The sequence below is a fragment of the Papaver somniferum genome, chromosome 1, assembly GCF_003573695.1.
Source record: "Papaver somniferum cultivar HN1 chromosome 1, ASM357369v1, whole genome shotgun sequence".
Taxonomy (NCBI): Eukaryota; Viridiplantae; Streptophyta; class Magnoliopsida; order Ranunculales; family Papaveraceae; genus Papaver; species Papaver somniferum.
The window spans coordinates 79,558,569-79,570,044 of record NC_039358.1 but is presented as its reverse complement, the minus strand read 5'-3'; the positions used below and the strand labels follow the sequence as shown (position 1 = coordinate 79,570,044).

Here is an 11,476-nt window from a genome sequence, read left to right as displayed (position 1 = left end):
TTTTTTTAACTTTTTGACACGCACTTCATTGTCTGGAATGAACTTCATTTTCTGTAATGAACTCCCTTTTTTTTTCTTAGAAATGCTTTTTTTAGATGTTATTTCTATTGGATATGTATGTACTGATATTTTGTAGCAGGTTATGGTATTTTTCCTACCAAATCAACTCTATGGGATATGTACCAGTTCATTTACTGAAATGAACTTCATTTTTAGGAATGGACATATCTTTTTTCCTAGAACTGTTATTGAAATGATAATGTTTATTCAATGGGATATGTACTGATATTTTTACTGGAGTACTGGTATCCATTAGAAAGTAAGACAAGGAATAATATGTCATTATCTGGAATGAACCGCCGCTCTATCAGTTCATTTACTGAAATGAACTTCATTTTCAGGAATGAACACAACTTTTCCTAGAACTGTCACTGAAATGGTAATGTTATTCAATGGGATATGTGCTGATTTTTTTGAATCAGGTTAATTACTGGAAAGAACTTGTATTCCATAGAGTTCATTTTGGTAAATGAACTGGTATACATAAGACAGCAAGACACCACTAAAGTACTGCAATGAACCCACTTCATTTATGGAATGAAGTTCATTACTGGAATGAACAAGTATCCATTAGACAGTAATACAAGGCATAAGATAGAACATTGATGTTATCTACCATCCAGAATATGATAGATGAAAATATAAAACATACTAGAGTATCAATCAATTACATTAGAAGCTAATTCAGGTGATATTAGACATAAGAGTTTTCTGTTGCAGTAAGAATTAATCTACTGTGCAATATACTAGTATAGTTAAAAAAGTTGTCTGTTTAATCTGTTCCAATTAACATATTGCTAAGGTATTCCGAGTTTCCAAATTCACTCCAACTCTCTTCATCTCCTGATGCAGTAAGAAGTTTGTATACCATCCCAACTCTTCTTGCTTGCATCTTCTCTATCATGTCAGCTTTCTTCATCACACTCTGCGACTTGTTTATGGTTGGCTTGACACTTTTCTTGATCCAAAATCAGGTGTACAACAGGCAATCTGGAAATGCTCCTTGATCTGTCTCTCCTGGCAGATTTTCAAAGTTGACGTTGCTGCATCTCACCGCACCATGAACTTGTAGCCACAAGTTGATGTGTTTCATGCAGTACATAACCATTTTATCTGCGTCAGCTTTGCATCGCTTACCAAGCTCTCCCTTTTTGATGGAGTTGTAATTCTCCCATGTGTAGTCGTCGATGTCAAAAACCAGCAGATGCCAGTGTTCACCTAGATGCCTTTTTGATTTTGTATTAGCACTGTGTGGGTCAGTATTCAAAGGAATGAGCAGCTTTTGGGTTTTTTCAGGCATGCCTCTTATAAGCTGATCAATTTCTTCTGTTCTCTTAAGTTCATTGTGCTGTGCAAAAAATGTCTGAAAAACAAAAAGAGAAATGAATTAGATAAGCAGTTCATTCTATGCATGCTGGATTATACAATTCAAATAGATAAAAATCAAATAACCTTCATATGTATGCATTTTTCTCTAAATCAGACAAACTGCAAGCAAACAGTTTATAAGAGGACATTGTATAACCTTATAATGAAGTCTAGAAATGAAGTCCAACAAACTGCAAGCAAATAGTTTGCAAGCAAATAACCTTCATTCTAGAAATGAAGTCCAGCAAACTCATAAAACATGGTATTTTTCTAGACTTCATTATAGAAATGAAGTCCAACAAACTCATAAAACATGGTATTTTTCTGAGGACATTGTATTTTTCTAGACTTCATTCTAGAAATGAAGTCCAGCAAACTCATAAAAATCCAATAACCTTCATAGGCATGCATTTTTCTCTACATCGGACAAACTGCAAGCAAACAGTTCACCTTTATCAATGAATAGGAAGAAACACACTTACGAATGTTATTTAATTCATAATCTCGAAGTTGATATACTTTCTTGAAGTCTCACTGTCCTCGCTATCATTGAGCATTCTATCGTTGTTTGCAGCTTTATACTTTCTGTACATATAGTAGTCCAACAAGGTGGTGTCCGAGTATTTATTGAACAACAGTGAAACGATTTCACTCCCTTGAACTGAAATTGGAATTTGCTTGTGATTCTCTGCTTTCCAAGATGCTTGACTGCAAAAATACAAAGAAAAATGAACTGTCAAAATTTTATACCAAAAAAGAATTGTTGAAGAGATACATATAAAAAGTTAGTAAGAGAAACATACATAGTCATAGATTTGCGGAAGAAATCACCAAATACCGCCAGCGCAGCATTATCAAATCTGTGGTACAAAGTAGATTCTCTCAGTTCTGGTAGATTTGGCTTGATTTCTTGTCTTACTCTTCGAGGAGCCTGTGTTGCTGCTTCTTGAATCCGATCTTCTTGCTGAACATTTGCAGGCTCGGATCCTCTTTTCCTCTTACCAACTGGGTTATGTACTTTCTTTTTCTCTTCTTTATTTCTATCAGCATCAGGTGATTTCTTTGACACTACGTTCCCTTTTTTGTTCAATGTCAGTCTGATTCTTGTTTTCTTTAAACTGTAATATGATCCTGATATGAATTATTTCCCTATTCCTTTCACTGGTTTGTTTGATTTAGTAGCCATTTTACTACTTTCTTCCGGTAATTCTTTCACAGGTGTCTTCTGAGTCTGCTCCATCGATGAACCAAATCCTGTTTCATTCAGTTCTGCAACTATTTGCGAAGCTGTCTCAACATCTGCAGCAGTTGTCTTTGCTTTCTTTGACCTAGTAACCATTCCAGTTGCTTCTGGTGACACAGGGGTGGACTGATACTGTGTCATCCCAATCGAGAAACTAGGAGGAATATAGTCGTTGTTGATCGTCTTTACTATAGCTTTGATGACGGCCTTAGCTTATTCATCATTCAAATATTCATTCTTCTCATTCTTGTCATCAATAAGCTGCAGACTCTCATGCTCTTCTCTCATGAATATATCATCTTTGTTACTTGCTGTTAAAAATAATTCAAGAAGCATAAATCAAACAGATATACACCTTCATTCTAAAGAATGAACTCATAAATATATCTAACTTCATTCTACAACTTCATCATATAGATCTACTAACTTCATTCTACAAAATGAAGTCCAGCAAACATCAAAGGAGACACATGGTTCACTGTAGGAATGATCTCTTTACAATTTTTCTAGACTTCATTCTATAAATGAAGTCCAGCAAAAATCAAAAGAGGTAACTTGGTATACACCTTCACTCTAAATAAGGAACTCAAAAAACATGGTATACACCATCATGGTATTATTCATCAAACTCGGTACAAATTTTTTAGACTTCATTCTAGAAATAAAGTCAAGCAAACATGGCATTATTCAGAACAATTATTCATCAGAAGAATGAACTCCAACTTCTATATTTGTAGCCATAGTTCATCCATGAGAATGAACTCCAACCTCTGCTTGAAAAGTCAGAGTTCATTTACAGAGTGAACTCCAACTTCTATATTTGTAGCCATAGTTCATCCATGATAATGAAACTCCAACCTCTGCTTGAAAAGTCAGAGTTCATTTCACACAATGAACTCCAACCTGTAAAACTAAAATATTTGTAGAAGGAAGAAAAAAACTTAGAATTCTTACCCAGGTTCATACATTGATCAATACTCAAAGGAGTTGTGGTGTTGTTTATTGAAATTGAAGGAAGCTCTACTTCAGTCATCTCATCAAGGGGATGTTGCTGAATATCACTTGCATCAACTTCTACAGAAGGATATCCAACAGCTAAGACGGGAAAGAGATGATCAGAACCTCTAGTAGCTTCATTTATAGCATCTGGTACTGCTTGCATTCCATCATCCACAACATTATCTGGGTTCGGAATTCCAACATTATCATTCACATTTCCAACACCAGCTTCCAAGTCTTCATCCACACCAGCATCTGGTACTGATTGCATATCTTTAGCAGCACTGTGCATTCCAACATCTTCATTTCCAACACAAGCTTCCTATGGTTCATTCAACAATGCACTCTTATGCTCATCAGTGAAACATTTAGTACGCATGTACTATGATGCTTGGTCTGCCATGAATTTCGCCACATTCCCTCCTCGAGCTAGCAATGCATCAACTTCAGGTTGCTTTGAAGCCAAGTATATTTCAAGGCATTCCATCTTTACATCAAAGAGTGTCTTCTTAGTAGTGGCTTCTGCAAGTGATTTGTCAAGGTCTTCGTGCCTTAAAAAAAGATCCCACATCTCCTCGGTATGCTTCTTAGTCAACTGTTGTATCTCTTGAGCATGTTTACCTCTCAGGTCCTCTATTTCTTGAACATGTGTAGCTTTCATATTTTCTATCTGGTCATTCATTTGATTGAATTCTTCCTCAAGAAACTCTGCTTTTGTCTTGGCTTTTTGCTTTTGCAGGAGCTTGTTTTCAACATCAGTATATTCTTCCAAGAATGTATCTGACAGCTGCACACACAAAAAAAAATAAAAAAATTCAGTTCATTTCACACAATGAACACACAACTGCATATTCATTAAGTCCAGCAAACTCATAAAACATGGTATTATTCATCAAATAAGACTTCATTCTAGACTTCATTCTAGAAATGAAGTCCAGCAAACTCATAAAACATGATATTTCTCTAGAAATGAAGTCCAGCAAATTCATAAAACTCAGTAAAATTCTTCTGTTACTTGGTTCACCATAGAAATGAAGTCAGTACAATTTTTTATAGACTTCATTCTAGAAATGAAGTCCAACAAACATCAAAGAAGAAACATGGTATAGACCTTCATTCTAAAGAAGGAACTCATAAAACATGGTATTACTCATCAACTGCATACTCATTAAAAAAAATAAAAAAATTGAGTTCATTTCACACAATGAACACACAACTGCATACTCATTAAACATCCCTTGTAGGTATCCATTACAAGGAGAATGAACCAGAACGTCGTAGGAATCGACATTAACAATCAGAGTTCATTTTTGTGGAATGAATTCCCAGTTTTATCTTAAAGTAGCATAGTTCATTATGTGAAATTGAATACAATATAATGGTACCATGTTAAACTAGATGTTTATCTCTCCAAAATCATCAACATTCATCTTGGACGTTAAGTGTTTGCAAATGGTATCTATTTTCCACCTTGCAAATCTTGGACGGTAGTCTACTTTTTCCTTCACCTGCCACTTGGGTTCTAATTTCTTTGAATGCTCAGCAAACCAAGGCCGTAAAAAGAAGAATTATACTGGTAAGTTATCAGCAACAATTCATTTCAACATCAAAACTCAAAATGAAAAAATGAAGAAACATAATTATGAACAGCCTTTCATCTCACCAAGAAGTAAAGGTAACACCCTTCAGAAGAGCCTCTTCTCAAGCTTTCCATCAAATGATTGTGTATGAGATGCGACATAGATACTCTATCAATTGATTTTAGGAAAGCTAAGTACTTGGTGTGGATGGAACCTCCATCACCAGTAGTAAGAAAAATAGTAGACAATAGAAAGAGCTCAAACATGGTTACAATATCTTCAATAGATCCTCTAGTCTTAATCAACTCAACGATTTTTTCTTTCAGTTCTGTGTTCCTTATATCACAAAGTTTATTTTTTGGTGGAACAAATTTGTAGGTTTGATAGAACCTTCCAGTAGTGTAGTTAGCTACGTTTCTAGAGTTCAAGAAAGAATCCTCTATTCCACCTCTAGGAATACATGGTATTCCAAATACTAACGACAACTTTTCAGGTGATGATCTTAGCACATATGTTTCTTCCCCTACTTTGAAAACAAACGTATGATCATTTGTTTCAGGAATGAACTGGTGTGCATTGCAGACAACTTGGACAGCAGGTAATGACTTATTCCATTCAGTAGCAACAATCTCCTCTTCCAGAAATACTTTGGCTACACTCCCCAACGCACTCCTATACAAAGCATTTCTCTGTTCTTCATTCAAAGCCTCATTTTCTGGAAGAGCTTTAATCCTAGCAGCAAGAGCAATGGCTCCAACAAAGCTACACTTTATCTTCTTATCTACAATTTTTTTAAAAGACAAAAGAAAAGAAGATTAATGGTTACTTTTTTTAAAAAAAATATCTTATAAAAGAAGATAAAGTGTGGCTTGAGAAAGACCAATACTTTAGTTCATTCTACTTGGTGAACTCTCAAGCATTTCGAAGTTCATTTCAATAAAATGAGGCTTTGAAAGAAGAACCAACACAAGAATGAATCTAGATAATGGACTCAATTCTCCAAAATGAAGTGCATTCTATGTAATGAACTGTAAAATCTAAATCAACAATTTTTCAAGACTTCATTCTAGAAATGAAGTCCAGCAAACTCATAAAACATGGTATTATTCATCAAATAAGACTTCATTCTAGAAATGATGTCCAGCAAACTCATAAACATGGTATTTTTCCAGACTTCATTCTAGAAATGAAGTCCAGCAAACTCATAAAACATGGTATTATTCATCAAATAAGACTCCATTCAAGACTTCATTCTAGAAATGAAGTCCAACAAACTCATAAAACATGGTATTATTCAGAGGACATTGTATTTTTCTAGACTTCATTCTAGAAATGAAGTCCAACAAACTCATAAAACATGGTATTATTTATCAAATAAGACTTCATTCTAGAAATGAAGTCCAGCAAACTCATAAAACATGTTATACAACTAATTCAGAAGAATGAACTCAAACATCAAACATCATGGTATTATTCATCAAACATCAAACAGATATACACCTTTATTCAGAAGAATGAACTATAACTTCATTCTAGTACTTCATCATATAGATCTATTAACTTCATTCTACAAAATGAACTCCGACAAGATATACCCTACTTATACACTTCATGCATACAACAGAAAAATTGGAATGCAAACTGAATCAACAACAAACAGATCAAAAATCAACTTCGAATTAGGTTTTTTGTACCTTTTGGTGGTTTCTTTACTGTTGATTTCTTTGTCACTGGTTCTTTTTCTTCTTGATTATCTCCTTCAAAAACAACTAACTGGCTGCCTCTTTCTTCAACTTCTTCGTCTGAAGATGAATCTACTACTACTTTCTTCTTCGATTTACCCATTTACGGTTTTGATTTCTTCAAATTTTATAGGGTTTTTCGATTTTTTGGGTTTGGTGTTCTGATTTTGAAGACTGTTTTTGATTTCGATTTGCGAAGTTTGAAATGATTTCGACTGATTTTGTGGATTCTTGGTTTGATGATGTTCGTTCTCTGGGTTTTGGAGAGAAGAAGACGAAGAAGTTGTGGTTATCTGAAATGAAACTGAAAATGAAATAAAGAAGGAGAGAGACAGTTGACGTGTTTTTAGGAGATCGTGGGTTGAAGGCGATAACAGTTAGGTAAGGGTATTATTGTCTATTTGGTATTTTTTTTTAATTATGGACCAAATGGAAAAGGTGAATTCTAAAAGGACCAAACTGTTGTGGGCCCGGACATAAAAGGACCAAACAATATATTTCCCTATACGAACGAGGGTAGGTGGGGAATTCGGGGATACGCAACCCGCGGCCTAGTATACCGGACAATGTAAATCTACCGTTCCCCGGATATCACGATGTAATTAATGTACGTATATAATTCGCTTATGAAATGGCCAATTGGAAGCACTTTCCGTAAACCATCAACCAAGTTGCTGGCATTATCAAGGAAGCACTTTCCGTAAGCCATAAACCACGTTGCTGGTATTTATCAAGGATTTATTTATAGGAATATAATTATCAAGTTATGCATGGAAGAATAAAAGAAGAATATCTGGAGCCATGACCGAGGATTCAAGGAAGCCATTTATATTACGGCATTAATGTATTGTTCTATGCCATATCTGTACCGCGAAATTTACTCCTTTGAAGCATGAAATCTTCTCTTTATAAAGAATCCTCTGAACCCCTAAAGTCAGTGCAATTCTATCATTTCCATATACAAAAACAAAGAAAAGATTAAAAAGATAACATAGTCGAAAAATGGCAGCTAGATCCTTGATCAAATCAGCACTTCCTCTTCTCGTTGTTGTTCGTCCTCAAAACCTCACCAGGTAAAACCCCTTAAACGGTATACTAAACATTTTTTTTTCCTGTGTATTCAGCTTTATATCTCTTTATTAATTTTGATTTACTTTCTGTTCTGTAGGCTCAGGCATTTAACATCCATAGTTACGAATCCTCAGCATCAGCAGCAACCAAAACCAGCATTTGCTGGAAACAAAAACCATGGACTACTATCGGATTTTAGGTGAACTTGTTTTTCTGTTTCTGAAATATTGAATTATTAGGGTTTTTTTCCTTTGTTTTTTAGGTATTGGAATAAAGTTTTTGTTCCATTGACATTGTCGTTACTGGTGTAGGGTTATGTCAATGTCAACAGCTGCAAGTACCAATGTTACTAAGTCTGTTCATGTTAGTGAAGCGCATGCACTTGTTCAAGCAGGACACCATTACTTGGACGTTAGGTAATATTTATTATTAGAATTAAATCTGTGAATGAATCGTTCTAAATTGCATTCTTAGTATTTGATTTTATTTGCTAACTCAGTATGGAAAATTGATTCAATTTGCCACATTTTTCGATGATTTTCGAAGGTCTGCCGAAGAATTTACTGCAGGACATCCTCCGGGGGCTGTAAATGTTCCATACTTGTTCAAATATGGAGACGGTATATTCCACAAATCCATATTTTTTTGCGTATTCAATCATTATTACTTTCTATGCGTTTCTTTTCTTCCATGAAGTTGTTTGGCATATCTCCAGTGCCTTACATATCCATAATTTTCCGATCAAGAGATTGTCCATAAATCTGTGCTGTTTTATCTTGTTTTGTTTGTTTAGATTCAACAAAGAATCCTAATTTCGTGGAAGAAGTATCAAAACTTTTCAAAGAGGATGCTGAAATTGTAGTGGTACATTGATATACTATAACTCACACTAATTACTTTGCAATTCTATACATGCATGTCAGGACACTTAAATCTTCTTTTTCTACATACAGGGATGTCTCAAAGGAATTAGATCTCTTAAGGCTGCTGCTGATCTTTCAAATGCTGTAAGTTTCCTAGTGCTTTCCGATTACGACACTAGTTAGCTGCAAATACAAGTGAAATGTTTTCAAAGAGTTCTTGATTAGAGCCAGAGTGCTAGCACCAAAAATTCATAAAACCTTTAACATTGTCCTCAAATGTTATATTTGTAGCTAATAGTGTTTCGTATAACATCTCAATTACGATAATTGAAGAAATCTGAGATATTTGTTGCCATTTCTTGCAGGGTTTCAAAAATTTAACTGATGTAGCTGGTGGATATCAAGAATGGACTAAGAATGGACTTCCTATTGAGTAAGCAAAGACCTGTTCACATGAACACCACATGTTTTAGAAGTTTTTGACAAAAATAAGGAAACATTAGGTGCATAAATATGACAAATTATAATTTCAGTTTCTAAATTCTCTGTGGAGATGTGATGTCGTGTTCATGTAACTGAGGAATGAGATTAAATACAATAATAATCTGCTTGAGTACCTAAATATTCTATGGAAACCTTGTATTGCATTTTTCGTTTTCACGACTTGTTTATCTTCCCTTCTTTGCTGGAAAAGATAAGCAGCTAAGTTTCTAAAACTCGTACCGTCCTACGGTCCTACCGCTTCAAGATCCATCCAGTCCAGTCCATCCTTGCCTGGCCATAATTACAAAGTAGTCTTAATCCAGCACCATCTTTCTCATTGTGCTGTTAGAAGGACGATTGGTACATGATTCATTTAGTTTTGGTACTGGTACATGAATTAGCATGTCTGCAATTGTACCACTGCACCTGAAATTAAATGAGACTCACATGCCCTGTACTAGATACACATGTTAATCAGTTTGTGGCCTCAACTACTAGTTTGCCGGTGGTCAGTTTGGAGTTTAATTTGGCTGCCAATACCAACAAGCTAGTTCTCTTAAAAGAATTTTCCTTCAATATGATTGCAGAAATTCCATTTAGGTGTCTTGAAGCTCTTGATTATTTTAAATCCAAAAACTGTGCCGGCCTTAAGGCTTAAGCTACAATTGCTTACAGTTTGGACAGATTTACTAACAGAAGGAGGTCTAAGTTTATCTCTGTATGAGTTGTGGACAGATTTGTATCAACCACAAACCACATGAATACCACAAAGAAGGGTATATGCTGTATAGAATGATAGAAATGGAATTCTTATGACATAAAGTTTATTCCTCTCAAAAGGGAAATATCATATCCGGATTACAGTACTGGTACATAGCTCACAAATACAACCAAACACATAAAATATGAAAACATACTCGCCAACGGGTAGAGAAAAACTGTCATATATCCTCCTTTAGTCTAAACTAAAGGAAGGATTGTGATTTCGTAATAAACATACTCAGCATCATCTATATTGCTTTTACTTAGCAAAAACATTGACCTTCATGCCTGAAGAGCAGTGTCCTGGTATGCCACAGATAAAGTAGTTATTTCCTTTCCTCAATGTATATTTATCATTTCCTGTCCACATTGCCTTAGCTGATTCCCTTGCAGTAGCCTTGCAACTTTTATATCCAAATTTAGTTGTGCGAACGCTGTTGTGTGCCCCCTCAGGATACTTAAAAACTGTATCATTAAATTTCCGGTGCACAAGCGAAAGTTAGCATTAACTACAGCTGATTGAAAAGATTAAAAGAAATTCAAAATAGAGAGTTAAAGAGTTATAGATCTTTAGTTACCAAGTACATCTCCTGCAAAGAATGTTCTGCGAGTACACCATTTATTGTATGAACCAATAAAACCCCACTGCTTAGTGCCACCAACTACGTAGACCTTCGAGGCGTTGGCAATGGTGATTGATGACAATCCAACAAGGATGAGGCTGATCAGCAAGAACTTGCATACTAGAGGTGTTCTCAGGGCGCCCATATTGATTGATATCTTCTGCACTATGTTCTAAGATAGATGGAATGCTACTTGTTGTGTGTATTCATATTCATGAATGAATTTGTATATATAGCAGATATTTAATGTAAGGTAAGTTGACTTGTTAGCATGTAATCTGCACTAAGCACGTCTAGGTTATTGGTATTTGGTTATTTTACTCAGTATGGCATGTGCTCTGCATAACATATTGCGCAAGTTTTGGTATTACAGATGATTTTTCGCGTATTTGACAGAGTATTGCTATCTCATTACATTAATTAGGGAAATTATTGCCCGATTATTTTGATTAGCTCAATTTTTAGTTTTTACAAAAGTGTATTAAGCTGATTGATTATCGATAAACAGAGAAGATTAATACTAAGACCAGTTCCTATGGGTGTGGCAAACCAAAAAGTTTACCATTTTTGCACCCACTACGGAGCTGGCAAACCGGTTTGCCACTTAGCCAGGCCAGGTCAAGTTTCTACAGAGCGGTCGAGTCTCGACCGCTCGGTCAAGTCTACACAGGCAGGTGTTTAC

General features: G+C 35.2%; 2 protein-coding genes across 2 annotated transcripts; one reads left to right on the top strand and one right to left on the bottom strand.

The window, feature by feature from the left end:
- The first annotated feature begins 7,779 nt into the window (after positions 1-7,779).
- LOC113330655 (thiosulfate sulfurtransferase 16, chloroplastic-like) lies at positions 7,780-9,548 on the top strand. Its single transcript, XM_026577479.1, has 7 exons — positions 7,780-8,065; positions 8,161-8,262; positions 8,375-8,479; positions 8,610-8,683; positions 8,857-8,927; positions 9,017-9,070; positions 9,292-9,548. Exons 1-7 carry the CDS (start codon positions 7,995-7,997, stop codon positions 9,361-9,363), a joined length of 549 nt encoding a protein of 182 aa, XP_026433264.1. The 5' UTR covers positions 7,780-7,994; the 3' UTR covers positions 9,364-9,548.
- Positions 9,549-10,216: 668 nt separating this feature from the next.
- Positions 10,217-10,982, bottom strand: LOC113330647 (basic blue protein-like). The gene is made up of 2 exons (XM_026577473.1): positions 10,750-10,982; positions 10,217-10,636 (listed from the first exon to the last, which is right to left on the bottom strand). The coding sequence occupies exons 1-2, from the start codon at positions 10,937-10,939 to the stop codon at positions 10,431-10,433; spliced, it is 396 nt and encodes a 131-aa protein (XP_026433258.1). The 5' UTR covers positions 10,940-10,982; the 3' UTR covers positions 10,217-10,430.
- Positions 10,983-11,476: the final 494 nt, after the last annotated feature.

What these genes read in the sequence shown, in the direction of transcription:
- LOC113330655 (XM_026577479.1), top strand. Translation starts at nt 7,995, where the DNA reads ATGGCAGCTAGATCCTTGATCAAATCAGCACTTCCTCTTCTCGTTGTT. An exon ending in CGTCCTCAAAACCTCACCAG is followed by an intron (nt 8,066 to 8,160) that starts GTAAAACCCCTT and finishes TCTGTTCTGTAG; the next exon opens with GCTCAGGCATTTAACATCCA. An exon ending in CTTGTTCAAATATGGAGACG is followed by an intron (nt 8,684 to 8,856) that starts GTATATTCCACA and finishes TTGTTTGTTTAG; the next exon opens with ATTCAACAAAGAATCCTAAT.
- LOC113330647 (XM_026577473.1), bottom strand. Translation starts at nt 10,939, where the DNA reads ATGGGCGCCCTGAGAACACCTCTAGTATGCAAGTTCTTGCTGATCAGC. An exon ending in CTTTGCAGGAGATGTACTTG is followed by an intron (nt 10,637 to 10,749) that starts GTAACTAAAGAT and finishes TTAATGATACAG; the next exon opens with TTTTTAAGTATCCTGAGGGG.